General features: G+C 40.5%; 1 protein-coding gene across 2 annotated transcripts in view; it reads left to right on the plus strand.

Moving 5' to 3' along the window:
* Window positions 1-19,801, plus strand: part of NLRP3 (NLR family pyrin domain containing 3) — a 36,219-nt gene extending 16,418 nt beyond the window's left edge. For both annotated transcript variants that reach the window (XM_058555495.1, XM_058555522.1), the window contains 3 exons: window positions 15,254-15,424; window positions 15,929-16,099; window positions 19,118-19,801. In XM_058555495.1, coding sequence (XP_058411478.1) covers window positions 15,254-15,424; window positions 15,929-16,099; window positions 19,118-19,217 — 442 coding nt within the window. In that variant the 3' untranslated portion in view covers window positions 19,218-19,801. The remainder of the gene's footprint in view (window positions 1-15,253; window positions 15,425-15,928; window positions 16,100-19,117) is intronic.
* Window positions 19,802-21,261: the final 1,460 nt, after the last annotated feature.

The raw sequence follows: 21,261 nt of genomic DNA on the forward strand, positions 1-21,261 counted from the left end.
TTCTTTAGGGGGTGAGAGACACGGGACACCAGACAAACAAAACCGTCCGCAATACCAATAAGTGCTGTCATAAAAACTGGCGAGACAGTGAGGGCTGCTTCCTTGCCCGAGCGTTCAGCAATTGCCTGTCAGGCAGGTGACATGGGGGCAGGTACTAAACAAAAAGAGGCCATGAGCTGGGGGCAGATCAGGGGGCAGCCAAGGTAGGAGCTGGGGGAGGCGCTTAGGAGGAGCCAGGGAAGGAGCCGGGGGCGGAGCTGGAGGTGGAGCTTGGGAGGAGCTAGGGGAGGAGCCAGGGGCAGAGCTGGAGGTGGAGCTGGGGGAGGAGCCAGGGGAGGAGCCAGGGGCAGAGCTGGAGGTGGAGCTTGGGAGGAGCTAGGGGAGGAGCCAGGGGCAGAGCTGGAGGTGGAGCTGGGGAGGAGCCAGGGGCGGAGCCAGGGGCAGAGCTGGAGGTGGAGCTGGGGGAGGAGCCAGGGGCGGAGCTGGGGGCGGAGCCAGGGGCAGAGCCAGGAGAAGAGACGGGAGCAGAGTACTCCCACGGGGCAGACAGGGAAGCGCCCAGAGCACAGCCTGTGGGTGGGCCCTCAATGCTCCTGGTTCTGGCTCTTGCAGATCCTTCCTGGTCTTTATCTTAGTTGACGTCTGTTGTCTTTAATTCTGCTCATCGTCTCCTCCTTGAAACCCTTCTCCCTTGTTTTTGGGACACTGCTCAGTCTTACCTGCTAATTTTACAGCTTCCGCTTCTTAGAATCCTGCGACGACTTCTCTTCCTGTGGTCTGGGGATTTCACTACTGGTTTTCTCCTTTACTAACTGTTTCTACACTCCCAGGAAACTCGCACATACATACCCCTCAGCTTCAAACACAACCTGTATTCAGATGGCTCCCCAAACAGGTCTTAAACCCAGATAATGCTCTTGAGCTTTTTTCTTTTTAATAGGCTTTTATTTTTTAGAACAGTTTTAGATTCAAAGCAAAATTGAGAGGAAAGTACAGAGAATTCCTTTATATCCCTTGCCCCTACACATGCACAGCCTCCCCCATTATCAACATCCTCCACCAGAGTGGTACATTTGTAACAACTGATGAACTTACACTGACACATCGTTATCACCCGAGTCCATAGTGTACACTGGGGTTCACGCTTGGTGTTGTGCAGACTATGGGTTTGGACAAATGTATAATGACATGTATCTACTATTTTAGTTTCATACAGAGTACTTTCGCTGCCCCCCAAATCCTCTGTGCTCCACCTATTCATCCCTCCCTCCCCTCAACCCCTGGCAACCTCTGATCTCTTTACTGTCTCCATAGTTTTGCCTTTTCCAGAATATCGTATTGTTGAAATCATACAATATGTAGCCTTTTCAGATTGACTTCTTTCACTTAGTAATATGCCTTTAAGTTTCCTCTATGTCTCTTCATGACTTTATAGCTCATTTCTTTTTAGCAGTGAATAATATTTCATTGTCTGAGTGCACCAGTTTATTTATCCATTCCCCTACAGACGGACATCTTGGTTGCTTCTAGCCAAGTTTTGATAACTATGAATAAAGCTTCCATAACCATCTTTGTGCAGGTTTTTGTATGGACATAAGTTTTCAGCTCCTTTGAGTAAATACCAAGGAGTGATACTACTGGATCATACAGTAAGACCATGTGTAGTTTTGTAAGAAACTGCCAAACTGTCTTCCAATGTGGTGGTACCATTTTGCATTCCCACCACCAGTGAATGAGAGTTCCTGTTGCTCCACATCCTCTTCAGCATTTGGTGTTGTCAGCATTCTGGATTTTGGCCATTCTAGTAGGTGTATAGTTGTATCTCATTGTTGTTTTAATATACATTTCCCTGATGACATATGATGCAGAGCATCTTTTCATACACTTATTTACCATCTGTAAATCTTCTTTGGTGAGGTATCTGTTAAGGTCTTTGGCCCATCTTTTAATTGGATTGTTTGTTTTCTTATTATTGAGTTTTAAGAGTTCTTTGTATATGTAGGATAACAGGCCTTTATCAGATACGTCTTTTGAAAATATTTTCTCCCAATGTGGCTTTTCTTTTCATTCTTGTAACACTGTCTTTCACAGAGAAGAAAAATTTAATTTTACTAAAGTCCAACTTATCAATTATTTCTTTCCTGGATCATACCTTTGGTGTTGTATCTAAAAGGTCATTGCCCACTCAAGGTCAGCTAGATTTTCTCCTATGTTATCTTCTAGGAGTTTTATAGTTTTGCATTTTACATTTAGTTAATTGAGTTAATTTTTAAATTTATTTTTTTGTGAAGGGGATAAGATCGCTGTCTAGATTCATTTTTTGCATGTGGATATCTAGTTGTTCCAGCACCACTTGTTAAAAAGAGTGTCTTTGATCCATTGTATTGCCCTTGCTCCTTTGTCAAAAATCAGTTGACTATATTTATGTGGGTCTTATTTCTGGGATCTCTATCCTGTTCCATTGATCTCTTTGTCCATTCTGTTGGCGATACCACACTGTCCTCATTACTGTTGCTTAATAGCAAATCATAGAGTTGAGTAGTGTCAGTCTTCCAACTTTGTTCTTCTCTTTCAAAACTGTGTTGACTGTCATGGGTGTTTTCCCTCTCCATATGAACTTCAGAATCAATTTGTCAATATCCACCAAAAACAATTTGCTGGGATTTTGATTGGGACTGCATCGAATCTGGATCAAGTTGTGAAGAACTGACATCTTGACAGCATTGAATCTTCCTATCCATGAACACTGAATATCTGTCCATTTATTTTGTTCTTTGATTTGTTTCATCAGAGTTTTGTAGTTTTCCTCATGTAGATCTTGTACATATTTTGTTAGATTTGTACCTAGATATTTCATTTTGGGGGGAACTGATATAAATGGTAGTGTGTTTTATTTCAAATTCCACTTGATCCTTGCTAATATATAGGAAAGTGATTGATTTTTGCATATTAACCTGGTATCCTGCAAAGTTGCTGTAATCACTTTTTCATTCTCAGATTTTTTTTGTCAGTTCTTTCAGATTTTCTACATAGAAGATCACGTCATCTGTGAACAAAGATGATTTTATTTCTTCCTTCCCAATCTGTATATTTTTATTATTTTTCCTTTTGTTGTCTTATTGCATTAGCAAGGACTTCAGTATGGTGAAAAAAAGGAGTAGTGAGAGGGGACATCCTTGTCTTCTTCCTTATCTTAGTGGTAATGCTTTGAGCTCCTCTCCACTAAGTATAATTTAGCTGTAGGTTTTTTGTAGATGTTTTTAGGGTCCATCATCCTTATATTGCCCTTTCTAATGGACTTGGATAATTATCGTAGAATTTCTACATTAAAAAAAAATCTTTGTTCTCTCTCCTCTTCTACCTGCCTCATTTCTAGATTTCTATCTTCAAGCTTGCTAATTCTCTCTTCCACATGGTCTGCTCTATTTCTAATGCATTCTTCATCTCATTTATTGGGTTCTTCAGCTCCAGAATTTCTGTTTGGTTCTTTTTTAGAGTTTCAATCTCTTTCGTAAAATATTCCTTCTGTTCATTGATTTTATTCCTGAGCTCATTGAACTGCCTTTCTGAGTTTTCTTGTAGCTCATTGAGTTTCTTTGTGACAGCTATTTTGAATTCTTTATCAGTCAGATCATAATCTACAATGACTTGTGTTTGGATTCTGGAGAATTGTTGTTTTCTTTTTGTGATGCTCTGTTACCATGGCTTGTCATGGTGTTTGGTAAGTTATTCCTCTGATGGTGCATTTGCTATAGCAAACACATTTCTTATTTAGGCATAGCTTTGTTTGTTTTGATTCTGACTATTCAACCAGTTGGAGATTAGAGGACTTTCTTTTTGATTTCTATTTTTTAAACTTTTTAAGGTATGCTTTGTGACTCAGAATGTGGTCTATCTTAGTGAATGTTACATGTGAGCGTGAGAAGAATGTGTATTCCTCTGCTGTTGAATGCAATAGTTCATAGATGTCACTTATATCCAGTTGATTGATGGTGTTGTTGAGTTCAACTATGTCTTTGCTGATTTTCTGCCTGCTGGATCTGTCCGTTTCTGATAGAGGGGTGTTGAAGTCTCCAGCAATAGTAGATTCATCTATTTCTTCTTGCAGTTCTATCAGTTTTTGCCTCACAAATTTTGACTCTGTTTTTAGGCACACACATGTTAAGGATTGTTGGAGAAATGACTCCTGTATCATTATGTAATGTCCTTCTTTATTCCTGATAACTTTCGCTGCTCTGAAGTCTGCCTTGTCTGAAATTAATATAGCTACTCCTGCTTTATTTTTATTTTTTAAATTTTTAATTTTTTCCAGCTTTGTTGAGGTAAGATTGACACATAAAAAACATACATATTTAATGTGTACAACATGATGTTTTGATATATATATATACATTGTGAATCAATTTCTGCAATCTAATTAGCATATCCATCACCTCACATTGTTACCTTTGTTTGTGTGTGGTGAGAACACTTGAGATCTACTCTCTTAGCAAGTATCAAGTATACAATATATTATCATTAACTATAGTCACCATGCTGTACATTAGGAATTTATTCATCTTATAACTGGAAGCTTGTACCCTTTGATCAATATCTGCCTTTTTCCCCCACCCCTCCTTCAGCCTCTGGTAACCAGTATTTTACTCTTTTACTATGAGTTTGCCTTTTTTTTTTTTTTAGATGCCACATGGAAATGAGATCGTGTGATATTTGTCTTTGTCTGGCTCATCTCACTTAGCATAATGTCCTCTGGGTTCATCCATGTTGTCACGAATGACAGGATATTTTTCTTTTTCAAGGCTTATTAATATTCCATTGTATATTTATGCCACATATTCTCTGCTTTCTTTTGATTAGTGTTAGCATAGTTTATCTTTCTCCATCCTTTACTTTTTTAATTTTTTCCATCCCTTTAGTTTTAATCTATATGTGTCTTTATATTTAAAGTGGGTTTCTTGTAGACAACATAGAGCTGGGTCTTGTTTTTTATCTGCTCTACAATCCATCTTTTAACTGGTTCATTTAGGCCATTGACATTCAGAGTGATGATTGATAAAGTTGGATTAATATCCATATGTTTATTCCTGTTTTCTATTTGTTGCCCTTGTTCTTTGATCCTACTTTTGTCTTCCTCTCTTTTTTCTGTCTTTTGTGATTTTAATTGGGCATTTTATGTCATTCCATTTTGTCCCCTTTCTTAGCATATCCATTATGCTTTTTTTTTTTTTAACTTTTCTTAGTGGTTGCCCTAGAGTTTGCAATACACATTTACAACAAATCCAAGTCTACTTTCAAATAACCCTACACCATTTCATAGGTAGTGTGAATACCTTATATCAACAAAATATCTTAATTACTCACTCTTGTCCCTTGTATCATTGCTGTCATTCATTTCACTTGGACATAAGCATATATGTATACACATAAATATAAATAATTGAATACATTGTTGCTATTATTATTTTAAGGACAATGTTATCTATTTGATCAATTAAGAATAATAAAAATAAAAGTTTTTACTTTACCTTTACTTATTCCTTCTTCAATGCTCTTCTTTTCTTTATCTAGATCTGACCTAATATTATTTTCCTTCTCTCTAAAGAACTTGTTTTAACAATTCTTGTGAGATGAGTCTTCTGGCAACAAATTCCCTCAATTTTTGTTTGAGAAAGTTTATTTCTCTTTCACTTTTGATAGATAATTTCACAGTGTATAGAATTCTAGGTGGTTTTTTTTTTTCCTCTCTCAACACTAAATATTTCACTTCACTCTCTTCTTGTTTTCAGGGTTTCTGAGAAGTCAGATGTAATTCTTATCTTTGGTCCTTGAATAGATAAGGTGTTTTTTTCCCCCTCTGGCTTTTTTCAGGATTTTTTCTTTATCTTTTATTTTCTGTATTCTGAAAATTATACACCTAGCTGTAGTTTTTTTGTTTTGTTTTGGGGTTATTTTTGTTTTTGTTTTTTGTTTTTTTTTGGCATTTATCCTGCTTGGTGTTCTCTGAGCTTCCTGGATCTATGGTTTGGTGTCTGACATTAATTTGGGGGAAATTCTTGGTCATTAGTGTTTTACATATTTCTTCTATTCCTTTCTGTTTTTCTTCTCTTTTTTGGTATTCCCATTATATGTATGTTACAGTCATACAACTTTTATGGTTGTTCCAGAGTTCTGGGATGTTTTGTTCTTTGTTTTCATATTCTTTTTCTGTTTACTTTTCAGTTTTTGGAGGTTCTATTGAGATAGCCTCAAGCTCAGAGAGTCTTTCCTCAGCCATGTCCAGTCTACTAATAAGTCCATCAAGCAATCTACATTTCTGTTACAGTGTTTTTTATCTCTAGCATTTCTTTTTGGTTCTTAGAATTTCTGTCTCTCTGCTTACATTGCTCATCTGTTCTTGCATGCTCTCTCTTACAGCCACTGGTTTATCAATTATAGTTGTTTTAAATTCCTGTTCTGATCATTTCAAAATTCCTGACATAACTGAGTCTGGTTCTGATGTTTTCTCTGTCTCTTCAAACTCCTTTTGCCCTTTAAAATGTCCTGTAATTTTTCCCTGATACTCCACTTGATGTGCTGGGTGAAGGGACCTGCTGTAAATAGACCTTGGTGATGTGGCGATGAGGTGGGGGAAGGAAGCATCTATAGTCCTGTGATTAGGTCTCAGTCTTTTAGTGAGCCTGTGCCTCTGGGCTGGGACTTCTCAGTGCTTTTCAAGTGCTTCTCAGTTTTTTCCTACCCCTGTAGCTGGGACAGGATGGCTAGAGGGGGTTAGAGTTGAGCATTTCCATTCCTCGGGTCCTTTGGGCTCTGATAATACCCCAGCAGCTTAGGCTTTGACTAACTAGCTTCTCCTGAGGCCAAGCCTTGTTGAGAACAGAGCGCTCTGGTGGTGTCACAATGATTCCTTCCCCTCCCCCTGCTGGAAGCACAAAGGGACTTTTCTCTGATCTTCACTGTGAGAACCTGGTTGAGCTCCTGGTGCGCCCCTGTGACCAGGTCCCCCTGTAGTTTTGGTCTCACGCTTGTCCACACCTAGCCTCCAGCCATTTGCCAGCTGTAGTTCAGGTTTCCCTGCCTGGGCACTGGTTCCCACAGAGGTTTCAGCTTGTGGGTTTCTGATCCAGGTTGTAAATCTCTTTGTTTGCCTCTCTGTCTCTCCAATTTGGGGAGCAGCAGGTTGCCCTGCAACCACATGTCTCCTACTGGTCTAAGAAGAGTTGTGGACTTGTCAGTTTGTTCAGCTTTTAACTTGTTGCTAGGACAGAGTGCCGACTCCTAAGCTTCCTACACGCTGAACAGGAAACTGGAAGCCCTGCAAGTGAGTTTTTTATTACAAAATAAGACGTGCTTAGTGCAAAAATATCAAATAATATAGATGCATGAAGTAAGACAGGAAATCTCCTCCACAGCCCACTTCTGAGAACACCATTTACAACAGGGTGATGAACAAACTTCCAGAGATTTTGTAATACATGAACATTTATCCATTCATCTGTCCATCCATCCCCCCCGTCTTAATACACTCTATATATTGGTTTTCTGGGGCTTTTGTAACAAAGCATCACAAAAGGAGTGGCTTACACAACAGACATTTATTTCTATTTTTTTCTTTCAGTTTTATTGAGATATAACTGATATACAGCACCGTATAAGTTTAAGGTGTACAGCATAGTGACTTGACATTCGTATATTGTGAAATAATTGCCATAATAAGTTTAGTTAACATCCAACACTTCATATAGTTACAAAAAAATGTTTTTTTCCTTTGACGAGAAATTTTAGGATTTATTCTCTTAGCAAATATCATTCAGCAGTGTTAACTATAGTCGTCATGTTGTAAATTATACCCCAGGACTTGTTTATTTTATAACTGCAAGTTTGTACCCTTGACCATCTTCTTCTAATTCCAGCCCCCACCCCCTACCTCTGGTAATCACAAATCTGATCTCTTTTTCTATGAGTTTTTTTTTTTTTTAGATTCTACATACAAGTGAAATCATTTGTCTTTGGTTGACTTATTTGACTTAGCACAATGCCCTCAAGGTCCATCCATGTTGCTGCAAATGGCAGAATTTCCTTTTTTATGGCTGATTAGTATTCCGTTGTATATATATATACTACATCTTCTTTATCCTTTCATCTGTTGATGGACACTTAGATTGTTTCCATGTTTCGGCTATTGTAAATAATGTTGCAATGAACATGGGGTGCAGATATTTCTCCAATATAGTGATTTTGTTTCCTTCAGATAAGTACCCAGAAGTGGAATTACTGGATCATATGGTAGTTCTAGGTTTAATTTTTTGAGGAACCTCCCTACTTTTCCATTAGCTGTGCCAATTTACATTTCCACCAACAGTGCACGAGGATTCCCTTCTCTCCACATCCTTGCCAATACTTGTTATTTCTTGTCTTTTTGATAATAGCCATTCTAACAGGTGTGACTGTGGTTTTGATTTGCATTTCCCTAATGATCAGTGATGTTGAGCATCTTTTCGTGTACCTGTTGGCCATTTGAATGTCTTCTTTAGAAAAATGTCTGTTCAGGTCCTTTGCCCATTTTTAAATTGGATTATTTGTTTTTCTCACTCTTGAGTTGTATTAGTTCTTTAAATATTTTGGATATTAACCTCTTATCAGGTATATGATTTGCAAATCTTTTCTCCCATTCTGTAGGTTGCCTTTCATTTTGTTGATGGATTCTTTTGCTGTGCAGAAGCTTTTTAGTTGATAAAGTCCCACTTGTTTATTTTTTTTTATTTTTATTTTTTTTGTGAGGAAGATCAGCCCTGAGCTAACATCCATGCTAATCTTCCTCTTTTTGCTAAGGAAGACCAGCTCTGAGCTAACATCTATTGCCAATCCTCCTCCTTTTTTTTCCCCAAAGCCCCGGTAGATAGTTGTATGTCATAGCTGCACATCCTTCTAGTTGCTGTACGTGGGACGTGGCCTCTGCATGGCCAGAGAAGCGGTGCGTCAGTGTGCACCCGGGATCCGAACCCGGGCCGCCAGTAGTGGAGCACGCGCACGTAACTGCTAAGCCATGGGGCCGGCCCCCCCTCTTGTTTATTTTTGATTTTGTTGCTGTGCTTTAGGCGTCATATTCAGAAAATCAATGCTAAGATCCATGTCAGAGAGCATTTTTTCCTATGTTTTCTTTCTAGGAGTTTTATGATTTCAGGTCTTACACTTAAGTCTTTAATCCATTTTGAGTTAATTTTTGTAAGTTGTATAAGATAGGGGTCTGGTTTCATTCTTTTACCTGTGAATATCTAGTTTTCTCAGCACTATTGGTTGAAAAGACTGTGTTTTCTCCATTGAGTATTCTTGGCCCCTAGTCATATATTAGTTGACTATATATGCTTGGATTTATTTCTGGGCTCTTGATTCTGTTCCATTATTCTATGTATCTGTTTTTATGCTAATACCATCCTGTTTTGATTACTATAGCTTTGTAATATAGTTTGAAATTGGGAAGTGTGATGCCTCTTGCTGTGTTCTTCTCTCTTAGGATTACTTAGGCTATTCAGGGTCTTTTGTGGTTCCATATAAATTTTAGGATTGTTTTTTCTACTTTTGTAAAAAGTACCATTGGAGTCTTGATAGAGATTGCATTGAATCTATGGATGGCTTCAGGTAGTATCGACATTTTAGCAATATTAGTTCTTCCAATTTATGAAGAAGGGATATCTTTGCATTTATCTGGGTCTCCTTCAATTTCTATCATCAATGTCTTGTAGTTTCAAAGTAGAGATCTTTCATCTCCTTGGTTAAATTTATTCATAAGTATTTTATTATTTTTGATTCTATTGTAAATGGGATCGATTTCTTTATTTCTTTTTCAGAAAATTTGTTTTTATTGTATAGACATGCTACTGACTTTTGTATGTTGATTTTGTATCCTACAACTTTACTGAATTCATTGATCAGATTTAATAGTTTTTTAGTTGAGTTTTTAGGATTTTCTATACGTTATATCACGTCATCTGCAAATAGAGGCAATTTTACTTCTTCTTCTCCGATTCTGATGCTTTTTATTTCTTTTTCTTGTGTGATTGCTCTGGCTAGGACTCCCAGTACTATGGTGAATAGGAGTGGTGAAAGTGGGCATCCTTTTCTTGTTCCTGATCTTAGAGGAAAGGCTCTCAACCCTTCATCATTGAATATGACATTAGCTGTAGGCTTGTTATATACGCCCTTTATTATGTTGAGATATGTTCTTTCTATGCCTAATTTGTTAAGAGTTTTCATCATGAATGGATGTTGAATTTTGTTAAATCGTCTTACTGTGTCTATTGAGATGATCATAAGTTTTTTATCTTTCATTTTGTTAATGTGATGTATCACATTGATTGGTTTGTGTATGTTGAAACATCCTTTCATCCCAGGGATAAATCTCACTTGATCATGGTGAATGATCCTTTTAATATGCTGCTGAATTTGGTTTACTAGTATTTTGTTGAGAGTTTTTGTATGTATATTCATCAGGGGTATTGGCCTGTAGTTTTCTTTTTTTGTAGGGTCTTATCTGGTTGGTATCAGGGTGATGCTGGCCTCATAAAATGAGATTGGAAGTGTTTCCTCCTCTTTGATTTTTTTGAAGCGTTTGAGAATGATTGGCATTAATTGTTCTTTAAATGTTGATAAAATTCACCAATGAAACCATCTCATCCTGGTCCTTTCCTTGTTGGGAGTTTTTTGATTACCTATTCAACTTGCTTACTAGTAACTGGTCTGTTCAGATTTTCTATTTCTTCTTGATCTGTCTTGGTATGTTGTATGTTTCTAAGAATTTTTTCATTTCTTTTAGATTGTCCAGTTTGTTGGTTATGGTTGTTTGTAGTAGCCCCTTACGGTTCTTTGTACTTTGTGTTATCAGTTGTAATGTCTCCTTTTCATTTACAATTTTGTTGATTTGGGTCCTCTCTCTTAATATCTTTGCTTGTCTAGCTAAAGCTTTGTCAATTTTGTTTATCTTTTCAAAGGCCAACTCTTAGTTTTGTTAATCTTTCTATTGTTTTCTTGTCCTCTATTTTTATTTATTTCTACTCTAATCTTTTTTGTTTCCTTCCTTTTGGTAACTTTGGGCTTTGTATGTTCTTCTACTTCCTTGAGGATAAAGTTAAGTTGTTTATTTAAGTTCTCTCAATTTTCTTTATGTATGCATTTACAGCTAGAAACTTCCCCCTTAAAATTGATTTGCTGCATCCCGTAACTTTTCGTACGTTGTGTTTCCATTTTTGTTTGTCTCAAGATACTTTTTTTTTTTTTTTTGTGAGGAGGATCAGCCCTGAGCTAACATCTGCCAATCCTCGTCTTTTTGCTGAGGAAGTGGCCCTGGGCTAACATCCATGCCCATCTTCCTCCACTTTATATGGGACGCCGCCACAGGATGGCTTGCCAAGTTGTGCGTCAGTGCATGCCTGGGATCCGAACTGGCGGACCCCGGACCACTGCAGCAGAGCGCTCACACTTAACCGCTCGCACCACCGGGCCGGCCCCCTCAAGATACTTTTTTTATTTCCTCTATACGTTCTCCTTCGACCCACTGGTTGTTCAGGAGAGTGTTGTTTAACTTCCATGTATTCTTGAGTTTTCCAGTTTTCATAATGTTAGTGATTTCTAGTTTCATAAAATTGTGGTTGGAGAAGATACTTGGTATGATTTCAATCCGGATTTGCTAAGTCTTGTTTTGTGGCCTAACATATGATGTAGCCTAGAAAATGTTCCATGTGTGCCTGAGGAGAATGTATATTCCACTGTCGTTGGCTAGAATGTTCCAACCAAAATTTATTGTCTCTCAGTAGTGGAGGCTAAAAGTTCAAGACCAAGGTGTCAGCAGGGCTGTTCCTTCTGACGGCGGGGAGGAAGTGTCTGTTCTACTCTTCTCTTCCAGCTCTTGGTGGTTTGCTGGCAATCTTTGACATTCCTTGGCTTGTAGATGCACCACCTCAATCTTAACCTTTGTCTCTACATGGTTTTCTTCCTGTGTTGGTGTGTGTCTGTCTTTGTGTCCAAATTTCCCCTTTATATAAGGACACCACTCATGTCCCCCTAATGACCTCATCTTAACTGATTACATCTTCAATGACCCTATTTCAATAAGGCCACATTCTGAAGTACTGGGGGCTAGGACTTCAACCTATAAAGTTTTGGGGGACACAATTCAACCCATAACACTCTATCCATTTGTCCAAATTGGAATAATAATGTGAATACTTTCTATGATTTGCTTTTTTTCATTTATTGTGGATAAATACTATGCTAGTAAATACAGATCTACAGATTTGGGCATAATATTCCATAGTATGCATTATGGTAATTTATTTAGCTACTCATTGAATAATGAACCTTTGGATGGGTTTCTACTTTTTAACTATTACAAACAACTCTGAAAAAGCATATTTATATACATAACTTTATGTATGTGTCAGTGTTTCTTTTGAGATGGATAATGGGGGAATTAATGAGGCAAAACTTTTAGACATTTTATATTTTGTTAGTTATAGCCAAATTTTCTTTTCTTGGACTTTAGACCTTTATCTCTGCCTGCATATTGCCCCCCTACCCCCATATTACATAAGTGTCACACACTGAGCATTTGCAAAATACTTTAATTCTTGTAACTTACTCCCACCCCATCCTTTGTCCTGTTCTTGCCCTCTCCTTACAGCCTTGTTGAACCGTGGGACTTTCCAGGAGGCTGATTAGCCAGTAAACAGAGGACAATCCTAAATTTTCTCTACTTTCAGTTCCCTATACCTCTCATCTTTTTTTTTACATAACACCGAAGGGAGCTTTCTAAAATGAAAGTTTGACAATATTGAGCCTTTGCTCAGAACACCTTTGAAAGTTCTTCTCTGCAGCCAGAGTGGAGTTGGTACTCCTCAGCCGGGCACGCAAGGCTGCTCCTGCCCAGCCCTGGATGGCTGTTCCTGCCCTCTCGCCTAACACACGGCTCACTCCACCTTGAGCAGGACTGGATTAACGTTTAGTTCTAAGGACCTGATCGGCTCTTTCTCCACTTTCCTCTGCCTGGAGGGCTACTGTTAGTCTCCCACCCCCACCGTCCATCTAGAAAGCTCCTTTTCATTCTTCAAGTAATTTCTCTGATCCTGTTTTTCCATCTAAAAATAGGGACAAAAACAACCCCTGCGTCTTGGTTTTGTAACAATTCAATGAGATAATCCTATTTAAAGTCATCATCAAACAGTCAAGGACATAGTAAATATTCAATAAGTGTTAAATCTTCTTTCTCAATTTTATTTGAGACATTTTTGTGACATAAGGCATATCACTAGTAATTTTTAAAAACCTAGTAATTTAACTTAATGTAGTACATGGCGAGATATCTGTGCTCCGTAAGTGTAGAGCTGAGTTAATGGATCAGTTGAAACCAAGATATATGATGTTGGTTACATTCCTCTAATCTAGCAGATTTCTTGGTAAAACTTGGTTGCTTGACTTTCTAAACATTTTATTACCTACTCCATGTACCCATCATTCAGTCTCAATGGTTACCAACATTTTGATAATTCAGATGTGACTTATTCTTAACAAAACCAACCTGTCTGCTTGTGACTGCTGCCATTTAACTATGCATGGCTCCTCAAACGTCTGTTTCATAATCCTTTCTAGTCCTTTTCTGGAAACAGTGGTAAAGCTTGCCATTGTGTAACTTTCAAAAGATTCTTTTTTTTTTTTTTTAATATTCTTTCCTTTCCTTTTTCATGACCATCTCCAGTCTTCTGGAATGTTCTTCATCTTTGCCAGTGTCTTAGTCCACTTGGGCTGCTATAACAAAAATGCCGTAGACCGAGTGGCTCAAACATTTATTTCTCACAGTTCTGGAGGCTGGAAGACCAAGATCAAGGCACCTATAGATCAGCTGGTTCCTGGGGAGGACTCTTTCTGGCCTGCAGACAGCCACCTTCTCCCTGTGTCCTCACATGCGGAGGGAGCCAGGGAGCTCTCTTATAAAGGCATTAATCCCATCGTGAGGGCTCTACCCTTATGACCCTGAAAGGCCCCACCTCCTAGTACCATCGCATTGGGGGTTAAGATTTCAACCTACAAATGTTGGGGGACACAAACGAATCTCTTCTGCGTGTTCCCTAAGGACCCTCTGACAAAATTCTTCTCAGCTGGAAGCCACTCAGAACTTGCTTTGTTTCTGCTCATTCCTCTGGGGCTTCATTTCCCCCTTCGTCTTGCTTACTCTTCCTTTTTCACTGTGATTCATCCTTGACCTGGAGGAGGGAGACCAGTGGGAGGATAAGTACTTCCGTTTCCTTGTGGTCATCTGTTCAGGCTACACTGTCTGAATGACTTCTTTCTTTGTTTCTGTTTTTCCTGATTCTAAGACACCTTAGAGCTTAAACACATGTCATTGTTAAGGATTCTGGCAGGAAGGTATGTGATCGCTTGAGCTGTTCTTAAATCAAGGCTTCATTGAAGTCCTGGTGTATGTGGCTTTCTGTACACTGTGTGCCACCCTCTGATGCATATGCAGGACTGGCGCAGCTGTCTATATCAGAGCCAGTGTGCTCTCCCTGGGCGATAGAACACCCTCAACTAGACCCAAGAGTAGTATATCAAAAATCTTAATTCCGTGAAGTGTAGCGCAAACCTAGGGCTCTGTGCTCTGAGAGGCCCTCACGGTGCAGGAGGAGGAGGGAGCTGGGCAGAAGGGCAACAGAGGGCAGATGACACTGGACAGCTTATGTCCGCATCCCCTCTCCACCACACACTTGCTCTTTGACCCCAGGAGAAATGTGATTTGATGAGAATTGGGTTTCTAATCTGTGAAAACAGGTAATAGTTACAGCGGAACTGCCACCTTGCCCGGTCGATGTAAGAATCAAATAAGGCAGGTCTCTGCAGTGTTATGGGAATTATTAGTCAGGATCAACTGGGCAGTCTTTGTGGAAGAAGTGGTGGTGAGGAGCGTGCATGGTCAGAGGGAACATGAGTGAGAAGGAGGAGGGAGGTAGAGGGAATCCAGATCAGTTTGCTTTCATTCTGTCTCTTCTACTGAGCCCAGCCAAGCATCTGCTGAGACCTCAGTTTGTCTCTCTTGTGGGGCCAGGACGGGGAGTCGTGCTCTCCTCAGGCACATCCATGATACTGGCTCCTGACCTCTAAGCTGAAGGATGCAGCTTTTCAGACGAGGTGAGGTTTCTGCGGTGAGACAGCTGTGCTGTGTCCAGAGAAGGCTGGTTGCTGAGGACTCTTCCCCCTGTTCCTTCTACAGGTTGGTGAATTCTGGCCTTACCTCGGGCTGCTGTCCAGCCCTGTCCTCCGTGTTCAGTACCAACCAGAATCTCGTGCAACTTTACCTGCGGGGCAATGCTCTTGGAGACACAGGGGTCAAGCTGCTCTGTGAGGGGCTCTTGCACCCCAACTGCAAGCTGCAGATGTTGGAGTAAGTCCCTGAGCTTGTTACAGTGATGAGAATACCTGGTGACTGGGTGGGGGGAGCTTGAGGGAATGACGACGAGATCATCTGTGTCTGAGGAGGGATGGAGTCCTCCGAGGGTTTGGCTTATTGGGGATGGTGGGACTGGGAGGAGTTCTACTTCTAGAGGGTGTAAAGGAAAATTCTGGAGTTCTTCTCACCACAAATTTCTCTACCACAAAAGAGTGGGGGTGGAATGGCACAAGTATTTTAGGGAAATTCATGGGGAGACATAGAATTTGGGAAAAATCAATTCACAAAGTGCTGTTACTAATGTGATCTGCACAATCCAGTAGACTGGAAAAGATACTCCTGTCTGAAAAGGAGAGAAGAATAACCATGGGCATGTAAGATTTTTCCAGTCTTGTTCACCCTGTGCTGTCTCTGCATCTGAAACGTTGCAAGCTGAGACCTGGGAGATGTAGGGGATGGCCAGGGGGCACATTCTGTAAATCACCCTCTTTCTTGCAGATTAGACAGCTGCAGCCTCACCTCACACTGCTGCTGGGATCTGTCCACACTGCTGACCTCCAACCAGAGCCTGCGTGAGCTGAGCCTGGGCAGCAATGACCTGGGTGATCTGGGGGTCATGCTGCTCTGCGAAGTGCTGAAACAGCAGGGCTGCCTCCTAAAAAGCCTGGGGTAAGCGTGCTCTGCAGGGATGTGCCTGCCAGGTTCAGAGTTCTAAGGAAACGTTGACTAGTTACCAACATCCTGGATGGCTTTGCTTGCGCTCAGGGTGAGATGGGGCCTGGCTAGTTGTTGTGGGTATTTTTATGGGGTATTTGAGTCATGAACTGCATATCCAACTTCATCCGGACATTTAGAGTAATCAAGGTTCAGTTTGGTGTGAAAAGACTTCTCATCTATTTCCCTGAAAGAAACATAAGTCCCACCGAAAGTGGCCGAATAGAATTGTATTTCTGTGTGAGGGATTGTGCTTTGTGGAACTAGACTGGTCACTGGGTCGTCCTAATTGCAACAGTCTTTGCATAGTGGAGGTGCCGTCAGTCTTCTTTCTGAGGATTTCTAAATGGAAGAGAGTGCTCCAGAAACATCCAGATCAGAAACTTCATAAAATTCAGCCCATCTGCAGTGTGTGGGGACCAATGGCTCCCTTCTGTCATCGGTGATACCCCTGAGGTACCCATTACCTCTCTGGGAAGAGCTTCCTAGTGCGTCTCACAACTCCTGTCGGCCCCACCATCACTCTCCAATGAAGACAGTTCCTTCACTTGGCTTTGGGGGCGACATGCTCTCCTGTGGATTTTCTTCTACTTCACTGGCTATTTCTGCTCAGTCTCCTTTTTGGCTTCTCTTCACCATCCTGACCTTTACATGCTAAGTCCCCAGGTTTCACTCACAGGGCTAATTTTTCTTCTCTACACTTTCTTCCTCATTTATACCACCTAGCCTTCCGGCTTTATTATATATGTGCTGTGTCCCCCAATTTATATGTCCATGAATTCCGTGTCCAAATGCTCGTTGACCTTCCACTTGGTGTCTAACAAGCCTCCTAAACTTAACGTGTCCAAATGCAAGCCTGTGCTATCCCTCTCTGTCTAAAACCTGCTTCTTCTCATCTCAGTCAATGGAAACTCAGTCTGAATTTCTCAGGCCAAAAAAATCCTAGCGTCATTCTTGATGCCTCTTTTTCCTCATGCCCACGTCCTAATACACTGGCACATCCCGTCAGCTCTGCTTTCACGGCGGGCCCAGTCTGACCACTTCCTACCAGCTCCATGGCTCCTGCCAGTTCAAGCCGCCATCACCTCTTGTCTGGACTGTCCTGGCGGCATCCTGCCAGGCCGCTCTGCATCTGTTATTCTCACCATAGCAGATGGGGGTGCAGCCAACACATGAGTCAGATCCTGTCACCCCCACCACCGTGCTCCTGCGGCTTCCTGTCACACTCACAGTAAGAGCCGCAACCTCGGCAGCGCCTAAGGCCGCACGCGGTCTGCCCCCGCTGTAAACTCGTCTTCTCCCGACCTTGTTCCTTCTGCTCCACTCACACTGGTCTCCTTGCTGTTTTGCAAAAACCTCGTCACCTCCAGAACTTTGCACTTGCTGTTCCCTCTGCCTGGAACTCTCTCCCTTTTGATGTTCACATACTTTGTTCTTATCCATCCTTAAATTCTCTGCTTAGAGGTCTTGTTCTGTGAGAATCTGTCTCTGACCATCCTACAGAAAACAGCAGGCCAGCATGCTTTTCCCTCTTCTCTGCTTATTTTCTTCCACAGTGTTGACCACCATCATACATGGTATATCATTTCCTTGTTTATTTTCTATATCCTACCCCAAGAATGTAAATTCTATTAGCCCAGGGACTTTGTCAAGGCTGAACACCAACTGGAATGCAAGTTCGAATAAACAGAAGTTTGGATCACATCGCATCCTTGTGCAGTTACTGTAGAGCACATTTGCTGCAGGAAAAGCCAACGTTGCCAGTGCTGGGAGAAAGAGAGAGACAGAGGGAGGGGTTGCTCAGGATGAAGCTGGAGATGTTCCTGCATGTGGGGTCACCGAGCCAGCCCTGAAGGACACCTTGGAGATGAGGGATAGGCTCAAAATAGACGGGGGAATCCACAGATGCAATCAACCTGTCTCGTCAGCTCGGACTGCCATAATACAACAGCATAGACTGGGCGCCTTAAACCACAGACTTTGATTCCTCACGGAAAGGTGGGGAGTCCATGATTACGGTGCTGGCTGATTCGATTTCTGGTGAGCGCTCTCTTCCAGGCTTGCAGATGGCCGCCTTCTTGCTGTGTCTTCACACAGCGCAGGGAGAGAAGAGAGTGACAGAGACAGAGAGTGTGTGCTCTGGTATCTCTTCTTACGAGGGCTCTAATCTCATCACGAGAACCCGCCACCGTGACCTCATCTAACCCTAATCATTTCCCAAAGGCCTTATCTCCGAAACCATCACATTGAGGGTTAGGGCTTCAACATATGAACTTTGGAGGAACACAGACATTCAGTCACAGCACAACCAAATCAAGATTTCTAAAAATGATGCGGGGCAAAGGGTGTGACTTCTTAGTTAAGTTGTGAGGGAAATTTTAAAAAAGAGAAGGAGGAAGAACTTATATCAAAGAAGACTTGAGAGGCATACCAAGCAGTTGCAATGTGTGGACTTTATACGGCTCCTAATTGAATGAACATAATATAAAAAATTTATCAGAAAATTGAGGAAATTTAAGCACTGATTGGACATATGTTGATACTAAGGAATTGTTAAATTTTTTAGGTGTGATAATGGCATTGTGGTTATGTTTTTAAAAGTCCTTCCTCATTTAGTGTCACACAGTGAAATATTTATGGGTGCATGAAATGCTGTGTTTAAAATGATCTGTTGATGTGAGGAGAGAGAGGGCGATAGATGAAACAACATTGGCCAGGAGCTGTTAATTGTCGGACCTGGGAAATGAGCATATGGGGATTCATTATGCTTTTCTCTCTACATTTACATATGTTTAAACATTTCCAAACTCAAAGGTTAAAAATAAAGCAGAAACCACCTTTGGCATGAAACGCGGTGGTGGAGAGCTAGGAAGCTGTGAGGTTAGGGATGGTGAGGAGATGGGGTTTTTAAGGCCAGAAACTCTGAGTGTCGTTTGGAGAGAATAACCCGAGGCTCTGTATTTTTCTTTACAGTCTGTGTGAAATGTATTTCAATTATGAGACCAAATGCGCGTTAGAAACACTGCAGGAAGAAAAGCCCGAGCTGACCGTTGTCTTTGAGCCCTCGTGGTAGCGACGGAGCAGGGCCGCCAGACGCCCATGTTCCTGGCCCCGCCATGCGGTGTGGACCAGAGCAAGAGGCTCCTCCATCAGGGTTAGACCAGCGCTCCGAGATTCTTCTGGTCTGTGTGGGAGACGAAAGCCTGCAGATGGTGCTTTGCAGAGAGAGCGTGAGCATCTCCTTTGACACTGGGTTGAAGACAAGAAGGCAACAGAATTGTCCAGATGATCCAGTTCTCATCACAGCGCCTTCTCAGACGGTGTGTTCCTCTCGGTGACCTCGTGTAACTCATTACGTAAAGCACTGTGTGCTTTCTTCTCAAAATCTCCTTCCCTCAGCTCTTTTCCCTCTTTTTGTTCTGTTTATTTTGCCCACATCACCACTCCTGCCATCTTGCTCTTAACTGACTGTAAATAGGGTGAGTTAACTGTATATTATGTTGCAATTTTGTGGCAGCAACTTATTTATTTTTGTAACAGTTTTATTTTCTAATAAAATAATTCATTTTTATTGTAGTTGGTTGACAATTCAGAAGATATAAAAACTTTGTTGTATTTATTGAGTTAAATTGTTTCCTTTCCTTAATTTTAAAAAATGGTGCCTAGAAATCTTTTTACTTATTTATCTAAAGTACTAAAGATAAATTAAATTTCTTTATGAATTTTTAAAATCTCTTTGCCAAATGATTCAATTGTAATGAATGGGGGAAAAATTGCCTTGCCCTAACTCTGATGGTGGAAATTTCAGCTCTGGTAGGACAGGAGGTTGAAAATCATGCAGAGGAAGGTTTTAGAGGGGATGGAGCTATAGCCATAAATAGAAGTATTATGTAAAAATGTGTTTTGCCCTCAGTTATAAGAACTTATCTTGGCTTTACCTCATCCCAGGAGAAGTTTATTTACACGCTGCACATAGCATTAAATCACTAATAAATATTGATTAATTGCTTCTCTACACACAGAGCAACTCTTGAACCACATGAGTTGTTCAGGATGGAAATACTACTTCCTCTGTTAGACGAGCCATCCAGGCCTTTGCTACTCAAAGTGTGGACTGTTGATGTAAGGAGCTTGTGCAAGAATGTAAACCAACCACATTACTAAGCGTGCTTTTTAGATAAGCTCACTTTTTTCAAGGTAAGACTTTCTCAATAAAGGAAGCAGTATGTGATTTATATTCTGGTGCAAACTCTGTCTTGTCCAGGACTGATGCTTTCGAGTAACTCTGATCTAGGTATTTGTTTTGTGCATCTTGGTGAGGCAAACTACTGCAGATGCTCCCCTTGCTACAAACACCTTGACATGTGGATAAAAGTGATTAAAAACACATGGCTAAGCTGGAAAGAGAAAAAGAAAAACTTCTGGGCACTGTGAACTTGAAACTGGATTAAGAGTTTATCCTTCAGTGACCCAGAGGAATATCTGAGTACATAAAGACCCCACAATGTAACTACTAATTTGGAAAAGTCCATGAGGTTTTCCGCATTTAGTAGAACTAAAAAGTAGTAAAGTTGCCAGATAGAGGATCAATGTACAAAGATCAGTGGCATGTGGTTGGGAAAAAATCATTCTTTTCCTATTTGCAGACGACATGATTTTATATAGAGAAAACCCTGAAGAATCCATTGGAAAACTATTAGAAATAATCAACAACTACACCAAAGTTGCAGGGTACAAAATCAACTTACAAAAATCAGTTGCATTTCTATATGCTAATAATGAACTAACAGAAAGATAACTCAAAAAGATAATCCCATTTACAATCACAATGAAAATAATAAAATATCAAGGAATAAATTTAATCAAGGAGGTGAAAGACCTATACAATGAAAACTATAAGACGTTATTGAAAGAAATTGATGATGACATAAAGAAATGGAAAAATATCCCATGCATATGGACTGGAAGAATGAACATACTTAAAAAGTCCATACTACCTAAAGCAACCTACACATTCAATGCAATCCCAATCAGAATCCCAACGACGTTCTTCACAGAAATAGAACAAAGAATACTAAAATTCATATGGGGCAACAAAAGACCCCAAATAGCTAAAG

This window comes from Diceros bicornis, chromosome 1, assembly GCF_020826845.1.
Source record: "Diceros bicornis minor isolate mBicDic1 chromosome 1, mDicBic1.mat.cur, whole genome shotgun sequence".
Taxonomy (NCBI): Eukaryota; Metazoa; Chordata; class Mammalia; order Perissodactyla; family Rhinocerotidae; genus Diceros; species Diceros bicornis.